We start from the raw sequence: 19,610 nt of genomic DNA on the forward strand, positions 1-19,610 counted from the left end.
AGAAATTCTTTCAATTTACTCCCTCAACTTCTTTCTTCATTTCACACTCTCACTCATGACCCCGGTTTAGTTCAGGCTTTTACCATCTCTCTTGGGTTATTGTAACAGCTCCCCCTGGCAATCCCTCCCAACTGACTTCTATGCTCTGGTCTCAACTTCTCAAATCCATTCTCTATGTAACTGCTATAATTAAGTTACTGAAAACAATCGTAACATAACTTTTACTTTACTGTTTAAAACTCCTCACTGGCTCTTTAGACACTTTCCAAGACCTTTGAGATCTGACTCCTAACTCTGCAATCTGCATTTCCTCCCTCTCTCCAACCTTCTAACCCCATAACTTAAAAAACACAACAATAACAATGTATTAAATTCTCTTGCACGCACACCCATACAGTTTAAGATCTATTTATTTGTGCCTTCGCTCCCCTGCCTAGAACAGCCTTCTCTTGAAGCACATTCCAGCTAAGTTGGTCCTGAACCTTGAGATGCAGCTCTGGGTCCCTTCTCTGAGGCCTTTCTTTTTTGACTACCACTCCACAGTGATCTCCTCCAGGCAGAGTTAAGCACTTCTTCCTCTGAGCTATCTCTGTATTCTGTGCCTACTCCTGTTACTCTATCCCATTCTTTAGTTGACCCTGCTAAGAAACTCAGAGTTTATCTTTTTTGTAATAGTACCCATGAATGATTTATGAAGAAATATACAACATCTGACATATTACTTTACCGGGAAATAAAGCATTTTGAAGGCAGGAGTGGAAAAAAATTTTGCAAATTTTGAAAGAATGAACCTGCAATCCTTAATCAGGAAAGAATACTATAAAATTCAAAGGAAAAAAACCACTTTAATGCAAAAGAAAATAGAAAAAAATGATTCTTTAAAAATACACAAAGGTTAAGAGCACAGGATCACGGAGTCTTACTTAGCATAGTGCCTGGAACACAACTATATGTTCTTAAAAGTTAACTGCTATTATTATCAACTAAAATGACTAGACTTGGATAGATTTAAGTTGTTCTAGGTCATAGGTACTTTAGGTCTTGGTCTGAAAAACTGTAAATTCCACCAAAACTCTCATGAGTTTTTCAAGCAAAAAAATGTCATTTAAGAGTGATTTCCTGAAATACATTGTGATGTACATCTGAAAGCTAAAAAAAAAAAAAAGTGATCTCTTCTTAAATGTGATCAATAATTACCTTTTGTTACTTCATAAGTAAGTAATTTATAACAGTCCTTTCATCATGATATCACCAAGAAATTCTATTAAAGATAGTTACCAATTTCTCCTTGTTAAAAGTTCCTTTGTTACTACATATGAAAACAAACGCATCAAATAATTAATGCAACAAAATGCAAGGCAATTTTTTTTGGTTTTCCCCTCAGTGCCCTCAAGCTGATTCCATCTCCCAGTGACCCTATGCACAGAAGAGAGGACCCTGCCTGGTCCTCCTGCACCACCCTCTCACCTTCCAGCGCTCTATCAGACAATGCTCCACCACTATTTATAGGGTCTCCATGGCCCATTTTTCTGGAAGTGGGTGGCCAGGTCCTTCTTCCTAGCTTGTCTTAGTCTGGAAGATCTGTGAAACCTGCTGGCATTTGAAATCCCGGCGGCACAGTTTTCAGCATCACAGCAACATGCAGCCACGACAGTATGACAACCAACAGACGGGTGGTCTAGTTCCCTGACTGGGAAACAAACTCGGGGCCATGGCAGTGACAGCAAAGAATCTTAACTACTAGACCACTAGGGCTGGCTAGCTCTTCTCTTATAGAGTAACAAATTCTAAGATAGTTGATAAGAGCAACTTTTACCTTCAGGGGCATCTGCATCACATCTTTTTGGCACAGAAACGGTTGAATTGCGGTTATGGTCGTCATAAGTTATGTTGCTCTGAAAGATAAAAATACAGTTAAAATGTAAATATTATATTAATAAATATATTTGGGTTCAAAACTAATCACATTATGAGCTTTATACTCTGTTTCCCATTAAACTACATCTAGCTAATATTCTAAAAGGTAAATTTTTTTGTTTTTTGTTTTTTTTAAGGAAGATTAGCCCTGAGCTAACATCTGCCACCAATCCTCCTCTTTTTCTGAGGAAGACTGGCCCTGACCTAACATCCATGTCCAACTTCCTCCACTTTATATGTGGAATGCCTGCCACAGCATGGCTTGATGAGTGGTGCCTAGGTCCATGCCCAGGATCTGAACTGGCCAAACCCAGGTCATGGAAGCAGAACGCGCGAACTTAACCACTGTGCCACTGAGCCGACCCCTCTAAAAGGTAAATTTTATGCAAAATTGTAATTAGAAGAATAAGATTTACTGTAACTTTAACATTGGGGCTTTTTTGCAACAATCTTCAGGTCCTGTGTTGAACAAGAAAGATTCTTCCCAGAGAAAGAGCCTATTTATTTTTCCACTGTGGAACAAGAAAAGAACTATCTTTCGTCCATGCAAAAGCATGAGCGTACTTCATTCATTCCTAGAGGGATGTTCAATAAGCATGACCCAGGGACCAGGTGCAGAGGACGAGGCGAGAAGAGAATAGAAAGGACAGAAGTGAGGAAGATGAGTCAGGGCATGTTCCAGCACTGCGCTTCCCAAACTCACTCGTAGGCCTCAATTATGATTTGTGCCTTATCTTTGTTCCACCCGCATTACTTAGTGTTTTCCAATGAACTAACCTCTCAACACTTAGCTGGTATTGACTAAGGGTTTGATGTGCTTGTTAGATTTTTTTTCCTAATTCCATGTTAAAGTAGAGAAAGATGGAGAAAGTACAGAATAAAAAGGAGTGAGTGACAGACTAGATTATGCATGAAGACTCCATTAAAGCAAGGCTTGCACTAAGCCCTGTAACATGGATTAGATGTGAATTGTTAGGAAGGAGAGCAAGAGGTATTTTAGGAAAAGGAAAGAAACTAAAGAAAGGTTGAATCAGATATGGTCAAAATATTTTAACCTGTCAAAAAATCCAAACTAGCTGTCCAATTACAACTAGGAACCAGAGCTGGCTTTTGAAAGATCAACATCAAAAAATCAGTGTCTCTATCATGTAAAAGAAAGCCCAGTTACTCACAAATACAATGTTTATAAAGCCTCTCCTGTGGGACTCGTAGTACTGATGAACAGCCATGTTTTGCTCACCAAAACTTTGTGGGGAGTCATGTTATTAAAATTACTTAAAATATTATCTTAGAGGAAATATTATGAGTTTTAATAAAGTACAGAGATAAAGCTCAGTAGCTTAGCACCATGGGATCCATTTAAGGAACTATTGTAATGAAATTCAATGGGTTATTTTTAAAAAGCTTGTATGAAACAAGTATAAATATACTAAAAAATGCAATGAAAAACCAGCTTTAGCAATATTAAATTTAATCTAATGAGCTAATATTTTATGCCAGCCTTCAGAAATTAAAATTTGCTCTTAAATATCAGTATCTTTAAAATATCAAAATAATGAAGTTTTAAATTTTGCACTTACCTCTACTAAGTAATTTTGGCTTCCGTACATAACATACTGGGGAGCAAGACTATAAATCATGTAGCTGGTATGAAGGACAATAAGCAGAAGAATCATGCAGAGAAAGAGGAGTGCCTGGGGCCTGGTCCTACCTCTTCTGATTTTATACAACTGCAAAGAAAAAGGACAGTGAGAGCATTTCAGCAATATGTTTTACGTGTAAGGCACCAAGTCCCGCTCGTGTGGTAGGGGTAAGGAACACAGTCCAACCAACCATTTCTTTTTTCCAAAATAAATACTAAGAATTCTTAATCATTTCAAATAATTATAAAAATGGTAAAAACAATTCTTTCCCTGCAAAGCTTTTAGGTTTAGCTTTATGTTTATTTAAAAATCATGGCAAGCATCTACATGCATAACATTACTGCACAAGAACAGACATGTCACATGTTTATAAATATTTATGACATCCTCATACATACTCTGTTATCTAGTTCATGACAATTTACGATAACTGACTACAGATATCTTCATACCTATCTATAATGGAGGGAAACTAAAACATATGGTAACAAATACAAGGAGCTGGCTGACTTGGCTCCATTTCAACGGCAGAGCACACTTTTATTTCAGCAACTGAGAGCTCACCTCCCTGCTTTATTACTAGATTGCAGTACAGCACAGAGTAACAGGGCTCCAACTCTGGAGAGGATGACAATATGATCACCCCAAAATTTACATTTCCCAGCTTCCCTTATGCCTAGTAGTGGCTAGCAGTGATAAAATATTAAATACCAAAAGGAAAGAACAAGTCTTCCGGGGACTTCCAGGGGGGAGTCTTGCTTTACTGATACAGGTGTCACCCCTTCCTCCTGCCTACCTTTACTTATGGAACATGGACAGGATAAATGGAGCTGCAGCAGCCATATCACAATCAGGAGGGAGAAGCCAAGAAGATTACAAAGATATCAGACTTGACATTTTTGAGCTACTGAAGCAATGCTAGATTTTTAAATTTTCTATAGCAAGATCTCTTTCATTAGTTCAAGCCACTATTTAATCGGATTTTCTTTTCTCACAGCTGGAAGTAGTTTCTACCTGATACAGCTTCATTTTAAAATTCTTAATTTATCTCAAAATGAGTATAAGGAGAAAATAACCCTTTCTCCAATAATATAGTAATCTTTAACTCCTATTAGGAAGGACATCTTTTGAGCTACAGTGGCTCCATTTGCGCTTCAATCTGTTTCCACGCAGCCAAACACAAGGAAAATAATATAACTTCTCGACCAGGGTTTCTGGACCCTGGCACTGTCGACATTTTGAGCTGGGTGAGTCTTGTTGTGGAGGCTGTCCTGCGCACTGCAGGATATTCAGCAAAGTCCCTGGCCTTTACCTGCCAGGTGCCAGCAGCACCCCCTAGTTCTCACAACTAGAAATGTCTCCTGACACTGCTAAATGTAACCTTATGTAAGAAAAGTGCTCTAGACAAGAAGCACATTTATGTTAACATAAAGTGAAAAAGCTAATATTTCCATAACTTTTAGTATCAACATATTTACAACTTGTATATTATAAAGCTAAGATAATTTGTAATAATGGAGATTATTCACAAAATGATGAAAAAAATAAAAATATTGTAATATATACTCACTCTAATCCAAAAGAACCATATACCAATATTTCGAATCCCCGCCATTGAAGTAAAAATAAAGTACATAATAATAATTGTTATAAGAATATAATCAAGAGGAAAAACCTGAAAAAAACATAAAATTAAATTTGATACACAAATACACAGCAAGGACTTTAGAAGTCATATAAAATTAACTGACACTTCATTATTTATATTTGGCAAATGTTTAAAATATCAACCCTGATTTAGATCAGGCTACTATGAACTATGATAATACCAAAAGAAAAGGAATCCTCCAAAAAACAATTACCAAACTGCTACCAAATTGTTTAGTACCATTATCCTAAGAAAAATCCTATAGTAAGTTAAACTAAAAATTACCTTGATATATGGAATAAAGACTTCATTAAAAATTAAAAACAGGAATTGCTTGGAAAAGTTCACCTTTATAATGTATCCCAAATCAAATTATGTATAACATAAGAATTCATCAATATACTAATATGATAATCTTTAGAGCAACATATCAATGTAGAAGTTACATATAAAGAAAAAGCCAGATCAGCAGAGGGCACAAGCATATATTACCAAGTATTAATAGATTTGTTAACACAATAATCTGACAAAGTGTGAGAATGTTTGCTAGAGTATAAAATGACTGATTTTTTACTTACTGTTTGCAGTAAAGGCAAAAGCATATTCAGTGGATTACTCAGGTTAGCTCCAAAAATTATGAAACCAGAATCTATTCCAGTTGAATGGAGAGCTTTATCCAAACTAAAACATAAAAAAAATTATAAAGAGTGAATTTATATATGACGATATTTTCAGTTAATTTATAACTTAAGCATGCAAATTCAATTGAGTCAGAGAAAACCATGGATAACAAATTAAACCTCACTTAAATATCTTACAGATAGTGTTCAATTGATATAGAATAAAGAAATACTATTATTGGCTCTTTTTAGCCATTCTTTGAGTTAATGCTGCAGAACACTTCAAGTAAAATAGCTGCTTAAGATGAATAGGCTCACTAATGGAATTCAGCATGGAAAACGTGTAACATCACAGGATTTGCAGAAGTACTTCAGAAAATGTGTCTACTATACTTACTTTGACAGGAAGAGAGAAATTACAAACAGCAATGCAACTAAGATGAAAAATATTCCCCAAATGATCTAAAAGCAAAAAAAAGGTATTAAAATATAGTTCTAAAAGTTGATATTAAAAGCACAAAACCATTATCCTCAATATGAGTTGCTAGCATATGACAATCATCTGACTAAAATGATCCAAGGTACATTTTAATTTAGTATATAATCCTATGCATTTTTCATCTAAATTTTCCTTATGAGACTATTTGAGAAAACATAAACAAAAGTGACAAAGCATTTAAAAGTCTTCATTAGTAAGTAAGCAAATGAGACTCTTTACTGGGTCAAATAAAAGATTTATATTCAGTTACATGCAAATATAAAGCTCAACGTTAACTGAAAAGTACATCAAAGACTAAGACACACACAAAAACCCAAAACCAAGAAACTCATCTGGTTATATTAACCCATTATTAAAATAGGGGGCCTGGAACATATTCCCACAGAAGTAACACTATTACATCAGAGCCCAGGAAAGCCTACGGAACTGACACATCGCTTGAGTGACAGTACCAGCAGCACTGCAGAAACCGTCCTGTTAAACAGCACTTCTGTGCAGACTTGTGTTGAGCATTGTAACTAGTGGAACACATTTCCTTCTACTGTATGAACTTTATATTAGTGATGGTAGAAAACAAGCAAAAAAATTATTGGAACTGGGTCTCTAAGGAGTAAAATTTCAGAATAAAAAACGGTGAAATCTATGTTTGTAAGAATCTAGGCTCTTTTTTCCCCGACGTCTTCCCTAACTTACAGGGACACTTAGACTAAAGAGTCCACAAAGCCAGAGCAGAAAGAAGATTCCTGTTAAGCACAGCTAAGGGTTTTTGGCTTCTCCTTTGACTGGAACTGACAGAAACAGATGAGCAACATCGTGAGTGTCAGGGAGATTTTTCACCTTATTTCACATGATTGCTGAAGTATATTTTAGAATTCTGACAGGATAAAAGAAGTAAAGTAACAACACACCGCCCTACCCAGCCTATAAAGGTGAATTTTGGAATGAGTTTTGGGCCTGTGCTCTCGGGAACTCCTCAGTTCTGAGACAGCGCCTGTGGAGCCTACTGGGAAGGAGAAGGTTGGCACGAGATGACCAAAGAGGCCGGAGTCATCACTTAAAACAGCAAACACTGCATGTATCCAATTTTACATACTGGTAATTCCCATAAGAATGTATTTATGAAAAAAGGTTTCATTGCTACAGAAATTTGAAGTGACTCCTTTATAGTAACAAAAGCTCATTAGCAAAGGGTATAAAAGAGCTTAAACAATCTCTTTCTACTAGATTGGAGCACCTACATTTGGTGCCTAGGTGAACTGGAACCCAATATCCTTATACTGAGGATCGACAAGTGAGACACATTACTTCCTACAGCCTGTCAATAAGAAACAGCTTGTAGCAAGAGGCAGTACAACTGCCAGATGCCAATTAGTGGTACAGGAACATGACACAGAAAAGGCAGTAGAAGTTAAGATTCCCTTCCCTTGATGTTCATTTTGTGGAGAAAAAAAAGAAAAGAAAAAAATGCTTAACTATTTTCCAATCTGTTGGGATGAATGGCCCAGAGTTAGACTGTTTAATCACAGCTACATAACAAAATACAGGATGTAAAAAAGATGTTTTCTAAAGACCAAGAAAACTGTGTATATTTAAATACAAGAACTTAAATTAGTTCTTCCAAAATCACAATCAGTGAAGACCATCATGGTTTGACCTAAATGCTAAATACAGTTGTCCCTTGGTATCCAGAGGAAACCAGTTCCAAGACCCCTGTGGAGACCACAATCCACAGATGCTCAAGTACCTTACATAAAATGGTGTAGTATTTGCACACAGCCTACGCACATCCTCCCATATACTTTAAATCATCTCTAGATTACCTACAACACCTAACATAAGTGCTATGTAAATAGTTGTTATACTCTATGTTCCAGGAATAATGACAAGAAAAAAAGTTTGGGGGTCCATGTTTTCAAACTTTCTAAGGAGCTTGTTGAGATCTGCAAAACCTTCTGCTAAACCCTTTACTGTGAATTTTCTTGGGGTTTTTCTTCTCCTGCAGTCTCCTTTTCTCTTGCCTCTTCTTCAGCGATGCATTCTTGTTCTAGTCCTAGCAGCTCCGCATTAGCCAACTCCTCAGGAACCACCTCTAGGAGCTCCTCAGTATGATCCGCATCCACACCCAGGGTAAAGTCGTTTGCCATCGCAGCCATAGCATTGTTGATTTTTTCAGCCTCTTCACCCTTGGCAAATCACTTGAAGCCATGGACAAACCTCTTGAGTGTCTTCTTCCAGATGCCATTCATACACTCCTTGGCGATCCCATGCCAAGCCCAAGCAAGGTTCTTGAGGCAGTCATAGATGTTGTAATCCTTCCATAATTTCATCAGTGTCTTCCTCAGTTACAGCAATAGCCTGGGCAGGTGTTACTCAGGTGGTAGGCCTTAGAAGCTGCTATAACTCCTTGATCCTTCAGTTGGATTAAAGAGGTGGTGTTTAGAGGGAGAAACATTGCTTTGATATTGGGATGAAGATCACCAATAAAAGGAGGATGTCTGGGAAGATTATCAACAATAAGCAAAATTTTGAAAGGTATGTTATTCTCCAAACAGCACTTCTCCACTTTGCTGGCCAAGAAATTCAGGAGGCATCTTGGAAGAGGAGCTGGGCCATCCATGACTTCTTGCTCCTGTAGTACACTGGCAGTGTGTGCTCACTGACATGCTTGAAGGCCCTGGGGTTCTCCCTGTGCCACATCACAAAGGGTTTCAATTTGTAGACTGCAACACTGACCCCAAGCAAGACTGTTATCCTGTCCTCAGAAGCCCTGAAACCTGGCATTGACTTGGCCTCCTTGTGGATGAAAGTCCTTCAGGCATCCATTTCCAGAACAGGAGGTTTCATCCATAGTGAATATTTGCTCTGGCAAGGAATTTTCCTCCATCATCAGCTTATCTAGAGTTTCCAAAAATTTTTCACCTACCTTCACATCACCACTCATACACTCATCACTCACTTTCACATTATGCAATGACTAACAATTCTTGAATCATTTAAACCTGCAGAGCTAGCAGTAAATTCAGCTGGGTCCAGACTTTTCTTTCAATATTGTAAACAAATTTTTTGCTTTGGCTGTGATCATCATGGTGCCGAGAGGAATATGCTTCTGTATCTTCAATTCAGGTCATTATAAGTTTCTCCACGTGTGATGTAGGTCTTTCTGAAACGTTTGTTAGCCTCATTGTCTTCAATGAAGCAGATCCTTTCACAGCTTCCGTCACTTTGTTCTCGTTCTTAAAGATCGCTGCCCTGGTGGAACGGGACATGCCTGACTGACGAACCACAAGCATCACTGATTTCCCCCCTTCACAGTCCTTAATCACTTTTAATTTCATTTCCGGGTCACTCGATGTGGCCTCTTGCTGGCAACATTAGCAGTGGATTTTGTAGGCTTAGGGGCCATGATGAACAAAACAACCCAAGATTAAATCAAGCAGAAGAGAAAACAATGCAGTCAAGACATATGGTGAACACGAGGTGTATGAGGCCGCTGCTGGCGTAACTTCACATGTTGTTTTACAGTAAACCTGTTTTTCATAAGTAGAAAGACTACACTCTAAAGTAATGATAAAAAGTATAGTACAGTAAATACATAAACCAGTAAGACAGCCGTTCCTGATCAAGTATTATGTACTGTGTGTGACTGTATGTGCTCTACTTTCACATGACTGGCAGTGCAGTAGGCTTATTTACACCAGCATCACCACAAACACGTTAGCAATGCGTTGTGCTATAACACTGCAACAGCTACAACATCACGGGGTGATATGAATTTTCCACTTCCATCATAATCTTATGGGACCACCACTGTATATGCAGTCTGTCACCTACTGAAATGTCATTATGTGGCATATGACTATAAATCAATTAAGATGATCAAGTCTGAGAAACAGAAAGAAAAAATAATGAAAAGTGAACAGAGCCTTGGAAACATGTGGGATACCACCAAGCATAACAACATAGGCATAATAGGAACCCCAGAAAGAAAGAAGGGCAGAAAGAATATTAGAAGAAATAATGGCCAAAACCTTTCCAAATTTGATGGAAAAAAACCCACATGGCACAACTAGAAGGACCTACAACTAGAACATACAACTAGGTACTGGGGGGCTTTGAGGAGAAGGAAAAAAAAAGAATGGCAACAGATGTTAGCTCAGGTGCCAATCTTAAAAAAAAAAAGAGAAAGTGAACAAACACCACAAAAAAGGAAAACTGCAGGCCAATACCCCTTATAAAAATAGGTGTAAGAGTCCTGAACAAAGTACTAGCAAACCAAATCTGGCAACATAATAACAGAATTATGCTCCATGTCCAAGAGCAATTTATCCAAGGAATGCAAGGTTGGTTCAACACAAGAAAATCAATCAATACACCGTATTACCAGAATAAAAGACAAAAACCACACGATCATCTCAATAGACACAAAAAAGCATTTGATACAATCCAACGCACTTGCCATGAGAAAGATGTTCAACAAACTAGAAATATATGGAATATTCCTCAACCTGTAAGGACATCTATAAATCTTATACAGCAAACACCCTATTTAATGGTGACAGACTAAAAGTTTTCCCACTAAAATAAGGAACAAGGCAAGGATGTTCACTCTTGCCACTTCTATTGAACATTAAACAGAAGGTTCTAGCCAGGGCAATTAGGCAAGATAGAAAATGAAAGGTGTCCAGATTAGAAAGAAAGGAAACTATATATATTTGCAGATGACATCATCTTATACTAGAAAATCCTAAGACTATCACAGTAAAACAATTAAAACAAATAAATGAATTCAGCAAGGTTCCAGAACATAAGATCAATACACAAAAATCAGTTGTATTCTATACACTAGCCATGAACATTCCACAATGAAATTATGAAAACAATTCAATTTATAATAGCATCAATAACAAAATACTTAGCAATAAAGTTAAGTAAGGAGGTACAAGACTTGTACACTGAAGACACAAAACATCATTTAGTGAAATTAAAGACTTGAATAAATGAAAAGACATCTCATGTTCATGGATCAGACTTAATATTTTCATGATGGCAATATTCCCTAAATTGATCTACAGATTCAATGCAATTTCTATTAAAATCCCAGCTGGCTTCTTTGTAGAAATTGACAGGATGATCCTAGACCATATAGGGAAATGCAAAGGACCAAGAATAGCCAAAACCACCTTGAAAAAGAACAACAGAACAACAAAGTTGGAGGGCTTACACTTCCCAATTTCAAAACTTATTACAAAGCTACAGTAATTAAGTCTATGTGGTACTGGCATTAGGATAGAAATATAGATCAATGGAATGAACTGAGATTCCAGAAATAAAACTGTACATCTATGTTCAATTGACTTTTGACAAAGACGCCAAGAAAATTCAATGGGGAGAGAAGAGACTTTTCAACAAACGGTGCTGAGAAAAGTGGACATCCACAAACTAAAGAATGAAGTTGGACCCCTTATTAACTCAAAATGGATGAAAGACCTACATGTAAGAGCTAAAACTATAAAACTCTTAGTAGAAAACATAGGTGTAAAGCTCCATGACTTTGGATTAGGCTATGGTTTTCCTGAAAACACACCTAAAGCACACATAACAAAAGAAAAATAGACGATCAAAAATAAAAATGTTTGTGATTCAAAGAATACTATCAAGAAAGTGGGAACACAACCCATAGAATGGGAGAATATATTTGTTTCCTGAATATAAATAACTCTTGCAACTCAACAATAAAAAGGCAACCCAATTTAAAAATGACAAAGGATTTGAATAGGTATCTCTCCAAAGAAAATATACAAATGGCCAATAAGCACCTGAAAAGATGCTCAACATCATACATTAGAGAAATGCAAATCAAACCCACAATGAAACGCCATGTCACACTCACTAAGATGGCTATAAGAAAGATGAACAATAACAAGTGTTGGCGAGGATGTAGAGAAATTGAAGGCCCCATTCAACTCTGGTGGGAATGTAAAATGGTGCAGCTGCTTTGGAAAATAGTTTGACATTTCCTCAAAAAGTTAAATACAGAGTTGCCATATAATCTAGGAATTCCAGTCCTTCATGTAATTCCCACAGAACTAAAAAATACATCCACAGAAAAACTCGTGTATGAATGTTTACAGCAGCGTTATTCATAATAGCTAAAAAAGTGGAAACAAATCAAATGTCCATCAATCGATGATGGATAAATAAAATGTGGCATATCCATACAATGGAATATTATTTGGTCTTAAAAAGGAATGAAGTACTGTTACATGTACAACACGAATGAACTTTTAAAAACATTATGCTAAGTGAAAGAAGCCAGGCACAAAATGACACATATTGAATGATTTAATTTATATGAATTTCCAGAATAGGCAAATCTATGGAGATAGAGAGTATATTAGCAGTTGCCAGGGGCTGAGGGGAATGGAGCAGACTGCTAATGGGTATGAAGTTTCTTTTTGAGGTGAAGAAAACGTTCATAATTAGACGGTGATGGCTGTACAACCTGTGCATATACTAATAAACAATTGATACTTTAAAAGGCTGAATTTTTATGTGAATTAGACATGAATTAAAAAAGAAGCTATAAAGGTCTGCTTATCCACAATTTGGAAATCCAAAGCATTCTAGAACTTGAACTATTTTTCTAACTTAATTGTTGATAAAACCTGGCTTAAAGTAACATGGGGCTTTTTATAGCCTTTATTTAACCCACTTTCTGTGAATATTCATATAGTGACTGCAGAATCATAAATGTGCTTGAAAGAGGGAAAGAGAGATGCCACTCTGGATCCTATAGGGGATGTTATTAAATATAATAAACACACCTGTGCTAAAAAATGAAAAATTCTGAATTTTGCAGTATTTAACCCAAGGATTTTTACTAAGGATTTCTGGACCTTTACTAAACTGAACATAATCTGTTAAATGCACGTGTATACAAAACCTGAGAGAAAGGAACTACTTTGGTTGGAAATTAATAGTTCAGGTTAGAAAGCATACAGAAACACATACATATGCAACAGTAAGGTTGGCTTAAACAAAACAAAGGAGACTTGAGGGAGACAGAAAACGTGAAAAGCTGGAGTCCAGACTTCAGTACAGGAAACAGTCCACGGCCCAAAGGGGGTACAAAGAACATCTTTAAAAAACAACCAACAGTTAAAATTAAGAACAAAGCTTGGCTAAAAATTTTAAGAAGTTAAGTAGGTCTCAATACTAACCCCTAAGTCCCCAGTTGCACTCCTCAGTGGTAACTACCATTAATAGTTTCTTATGAATCCTTCCCAAAATGGTGTATGCTGCTGTGTGTGAGTGCACACCATATTAGTAAAAGAATATCTCCCATACACAGTATCTGCAACCTGAACATTAGTTTCAGTTAAAATGTAACACGTCCTGAACAATATATTAAGCACTTGTTGAAGAAATGCTTTCGTCTTATATAAATACATACCGCTTCCATTCGTTTTAAAGCCTACAGAGCACAATACTCGCTGGTGTGGAGGTAACAATTCATGAAGCGAGTCTCCTACTGAGGGACACTGGTTGTTTTCACTAGGTGTTTATTAGAAACAATAGTGAGACAAACAAAAAAATGATTCTTAAAAATTTAACAGACTTCATTTTTAAGAACATTTTAAAATTTATGGAAAAACTGAGGTGACAGTACTGATTATACTGCTCTCCACAGTTTCTCCTAACATCTAGCATTAGTGTGCTAATTTGTTACAAGTGATGAAACAATACTGATACATTATTATTAACTAAAGACAGTTTACATTAAAAGTTCACTCTGTGTTGTATAGTTCTATGGGGTTTGACAAATGCATAATATCATGTTTCCACCATTAGAGTATCATACAGAATAGGTTCACTGGCCTAAAATCACCTATCCATCTTACCTCACCTTACTCCAAATCCCTGATAACCACTGGTCTTGTTACTGTCTTTATAGTTTTGCCTTTTCCAGAACCTCATGGAGTTGAAATCATACAGTAGGTAGTATTTCCAGGCTGGTTTATTTTGTTTAGCAATATGTCTTTAAGGTTCCTTAATTTCTCTTTCTGGTTTGAGAACTCATTTCTTTTTATCACTGAATAATAGTCCACTGTTTGGATGTACCAGTTTGTTTACCCCTTTACCATGAAGGATATCCTGGTTACTTCCAATTTTTGGAAATTATGAGTAAAGCAACTATAAACATGAATATGCAGGTTTTTGTGTAGACATTTTTCAATTCAAATGGATAAATACCTAGGAGCATACTTGCTGGATCATATGAAAAGACTACGTTTGGTTTTATAAGAAACCTACCAAACTTTTTTCCAAAATGGCAATAGGATTTTGCATTCCCATCAGCAATGAATGAGTTCCTATTGCTCCACATCTTTGCCAAGCATATGGTATTGTCAGAATTTTTTTAGGGGGAGAGATGGGGGATGGATTTTAACCACACTAATAGGTGTGAAGCAGTATCTCATTATTGCTTTAATTTGCAGTTCCCTAAAGACATATGATGTTGACTATCTTTTTATATGTTTACTTGCCATCTGCATATCTCCTTTTGTGGGGATGTGTCTATTTACAACTTGAGCCCATTCTTTGACTTGTTTGTTTTCTTATTGTTGAGTTTTAAAAGTTATTCATACATTTTGGATTTAAGTACTTTATCAGGTATGTATTCTGCAAATATTTTCTCTCAGTCTGTGGCTTGTCTTTTCATTCTCTTAACAGTGTCTTTCACAAAGAAGTTTTTAATTTTAATAAAGTCCAAGTTATCACATTTTTTGTTTCATGGATTGTGCTTTGGTGATATATTTAAAAACTCATTGCCAAACCTAAGGTCACCTAGATTTTCTTCTATGCTATCTTCTAGAAGTTTTATAGTTTTATTTTTTTTACAGTAGATCTATGATCCATTTTGAGTTAACTCTTGTGAAAGGTATAAGGTCTATGTTTAGATTCACTTCTTGCATATAGATGTCTGTTTCAGCACCATTTGTTGAAAAGACTATCCCTTCTCCAATGAAATGTCTTTGCTTCTTTGTCAAAGATCAGTTGACAATATTTCTGTGGGTCTATTTCTGGGCTCTCTATTCTGTTCCATTGATCTATGTGTCTATTCTTCCACCCATTCCATGCTGTCTTAATTACTGTAGCTTTATAGTGAAGCTGAGTGGCATCAGTCCTCTGACTTTGTTCTTCAATATTGTGTTGGCTATTTTGAGTCTCTCTTTTCTTTCCACATACATTTTAAAAGCAATTTGTCAATATCCACAAAATGACTTGCTAGAATTTAGATTGGAATGGCACCGAATTTACAGATCGAGAATAACTGACCTCTTAAGAAAAACATCTTGTTTTAGAGACATAAATAAGCAGGACAGAAACCAAATTTTTCCTGTGTATTAATGATATAAATTATGCAATTTCCATTAAACTGTAATGTAAAAAGTGGTATGTTATACAATCTATGAATAATACAAAGTAAGACATTACTTTCATCAGAGTAAAAACACTGTCAGTGCTACTAACTTTATATGTGATGTCATCTAAACCAATGATGGATCAGCTGTCTAGAACATTCTCTTCTCCATTACCTAAAAAGAAAACTAAAGTACCTCTATCTAATTAACAGCATACCATTCCCTAAAATCTCTTCTTTCTCCCTTTTATATAAGTTTTCCTTTCATTTAAACCAGTGGTTCTAAACTGGGAATATTTTACCCACTAAAGGACATTTGGTACTGTCTCCAGCCATTTTGTCATGACTAGGGGGTGTGGGATGGGGGGGTTGCATCAAGTGAGTAGAGACAAGGGATGCTGCTAAACATCCTACAGTGCACAGGACAGTACCCCCCACAACAAAGGATTATAGGGCCCCAAATGTCAATCGTGCTAGATTGAGAAAATCTGATTTAAACTGAACCCCGCTTGGTGTTACAATGCAGCACAAATAAGCTATCATTATAGCAAAAATAAACTTTTTATTATTCTCTCAAAATTATTTGTGTGTTAAGATGCTTATTAGCCCAAATGAACCTCTAATCCTAGAATTTAATGTTGTCTGACAATGTAAAACAAAAATTCCAAGCAACGTAGCAAGAAAAATATAGGGTCAGGGTTTTTTTTTTTTTGACACATCTCTTGTCAGATTTCATAGGTGAACTTCCTATATCTATAAAATAACTTTTGTGTATCCAGAAATGTAACAAAAAAAGTAGAAAGTAAAGTTACGATACCTGGAAACTCAACTAAAAGTTATAAATGTAAAATAAAAAGTTAATTTCTATTGTATTTTATTATTAATGTTACCTTAAATAAAATACCTGTATTCCTTCCTTTTTTGCCAAGAGCAATGGCAGGTGTGAAGAATATTTTAAAAAAAAAGAATGTGTGTTTTCCAGGCAGACTGAAGGGTGGTGTGAGGAGGGGAAAGTTTCTAGTTTCCTTAATTTTTAATAACAATGAGGACAGGAAACAGAAGTATGTCGTCTCTTTAAAACTGCTTAGACTCTTGCTAATCCCAGTGTGATCATGGGCCAGTGGCATCAGTATCAACTGGGAGCTTGTTATCCATGCAGACTCCTGGGGCCTAACTCAGGGTGACTATATGAGAATCTGCATTTTAACGAGATTCCCCAGTAATTCCTACTCACACTAAAGTTTGAGAAACCCTGCCTTAGAAAAGTCATTTAGAAAATTAGATGACCATGGTAAAAGATACTGAGTCAACGCAGGTTAAGAGTTTGAAAAGAGAATTTTGGAATGGATAACTGGGCTTAAATTTTAACCCCACCTGAGCTTTCTTCTCTGCAGAGGCCATGAACATTCCGTGTCCCGTATTACATAAGAGGTGGCCATGGGCCCAGGCCCCTAACTCTAAGTAGCAAATCCATTAGTCTAACAGGCTTTCCTTACAGGTAAGAGGGCGAGAACATATGATTTTCATTACATATCTCGACTTGTTCTGTGAACAGAATTATGCTTCTTTTATGTTGCAAGTATCCTACATAAAGTTTTTTTAAAAGTTAGAAGATCAATAATATTCAGCTCTGGCTACAGATTATTATATTCCAAGTCGCAAAGATTCTCACGGTGATCTGTCAGTGAAGTACCACTCAGCTCTTGGTCGTGGTTATAACTGACCTTATTTTGGATTAGAAGCAACTTCTCTACTTCAGTATTATTCTGATGGAGACACTTTTATAAACTTACATTGAGAAAGGGGGTAGGTGAGCATCAGGCCAAAACTTGGGGGCTGGGGAAGATCTAGGAAAAGTTAAGACTTTAAAAACCTTTTATTTTCACAATTTCAGATATAGGGAAAAATGGCAAAAATACAACAAAGAATTCCAGTAGACCTTTCACCCAGATTCTCCAAATGTTAACATTTTACCTCGCATAATTTGTGATTATGGGAATATTCTTTCCCATAATCACAAATTGTCAAAATCAAGAAATTAATATTGATACAACACTATTATCTAATCTATAGACCTTATTCAAATTTCAATTGTTCCACTAAAGTCCTTTATAGAAAAAACTAGCTTCTTTCCTGGTCCAAAATGCAACCCAGGATCACACATTGCTTAAGTCTTTTTAGTATCCTTCAATGTGGAGCAGTTCCCAAATCTCTTTTACTTTCCTATCTTTACATTTTGAAGAGCCGAGGATAGTTATTTGGGTTGTCCTTCATTTTGGGTTGCCAATTCCTCATACTTATATTCAGATCTGTATTTCTGCAGAAACGGCAGAGGCACACTCATACCTATTTGTCCCATCACTGACGAGCTTAACGTGCATCACATGGCTAACTAAGGTGGTTTCAGTCAGGTTTCTCCAATGTAAAATTACCAGTGTCCTTCTTGTAATTAGTAAGTCTTACGCAGAGATACTTTGAGATTATGCAAATATCTTGTTCCCAACAAACTCTTTCTAATTTTAGTACCCATTTATGTCTATTGCCAGAAACAATATGTGGTATTTACCAAATGCTGATTTTCTAATTCTGACATTCATTCTACATTCATTTGTTAGAAATCTACTGCAGGGAACAGCTTTCCCTTCTCCATTTACTTATTAATATGAATATAGCTTCACAGATTCTTATTGTATTCGATGTGTTATCATCTGTTGCTATTATTATTTTGATACCTAAATGGGCCCAGATTTAGGCAGTGGGAGCCCTTCACTCTAGCTCCTTGAATTATGCCCCTGCTCTGATTTAGCACTTCCTCTCTACACACGCAGACGCAGGCTTGTCAGATACCCTCCCAGCCCCAGGCTCAGAATCAGCCATTTCTCCAAGCAGCCGTGGATCCTTTTGGAGTAGTTTAGTGGTTTGTCTATTAATTAAAACATACACACACAGAAATTAATTGACTTGTCTTTCCTCTCCCTACCTCATTATTTTCTGCTTTTATTTTTCCCCTGTACTTTCTTTTGGTTCACTTTGCTCCTCTGCTAGCCTTTTGGGCTTGGAATTTCATGTACATCATTATGCTTTCATTTTTATTGATAAACGTGTTAAAGGCTATGAATTTCTCTGATCACTGTTTTATATATATCCCATATGTATCCCTAATGTGATGTTTCCGCTACCATTAATTTTTAGAAATTCTGCAATGTTTTTATTTCTCCTTTCCTTTCACCCACGAGTTGCTGAATATAAGATTAATTTCCAAGTGAAAAGTGTCTTAGCTTATTGATTTTGTTATAATTTCTAGCTTTAATGCATTGCAATCAGAGAAGAGTTGTTTGTAATATATCTACTCTATGGAATTTACTGATATGTTCCTCATGACGACATATGGTCAATTCTGGTGAATGTTCCATGAGCACCTGGAGAGAAGGTGTACTCTCTATTATCGGGATGTAAATTTCAAAAGTTACAAGATACACCTTCCTTACTGATCACATGTAGGTCTTCTATGCTCTTACTCAGTTTTGTCCACTTGAAATGTCTTACCCTGAGTACAATGCTATGTTAGTCTCCTACTGTTAGCATGTTCCAATCTATGGCTCCTTGAATCTCCCACAGTTCTTGCTTCATAAAGATGGTTGCTGTATTATTTGGGTCACAGACATTCATAACTGTTACATCTTCATTGTAAATTGTGAATTTTCATATTAACAAGTGTATTGGTTTTCTATCGTGGGTGTGATAAACTACTACAGATTTAGTGGCTTAAAACAACACCTGCCTATTATCTCCTAGCTTCTGTGGGTCAGAAGTCTTAGCAAGGTGCAGCTCAGCTAGCCCTCTGCTGGAGGTCTCCCAA

At 36.4% G+C, this 19,610-nt stretch overlaps 1 protein-coding gene across 1 annotated transcript in view; it reads right to left on the reverse strand.

Moving 5' to 3' along the window:
- Positions 1-19,610, reverse strand: part of LMBRD1 (LMBR1 domain containing 1) — a 112,022-nt gene that overhangs the window by 21,772 nt on the left and 70,640 nt on the right. Inside the window, exons 10-14 of the mRNA XM_023625138.2 lie at positions 6,226-6,290; positions 5,787-5,889; positions 5,131-5,235; positions 3,498-3,647; positions 1,817-1,895 (exon numbers count right to left, since the gene is read on the reverse strand). Coding sequence (XP_023480906.1) covers positions 1,817-1,895; positions 3,498-3,647; positions 5,131-5,235; positions 5,787-5,889; positions 6,226-6,290 — 502 coding nt within the window. The remainder of the gene's footprint in view (positions 1-1,816; positions 1,896-3,497; positions 3,648-5,130; positions 5,236-5,786; positions 5,890-6,225; positions 6,291-19,610) is intronic.

The sequence above is a fragment of the Equus caballus genome, chromosome 20 (assembly GCF_041296265.1).
Source record: "Equus caballus isolate H_3958 breed thoroughbred chromosome 20, TB-T2T, whole genome shotgun sequence".
NCBI lineage: Eukaryota > Metazoa > Chordata > Mammalia > Perissodactyla > Equidae > Equus > Equus caballus.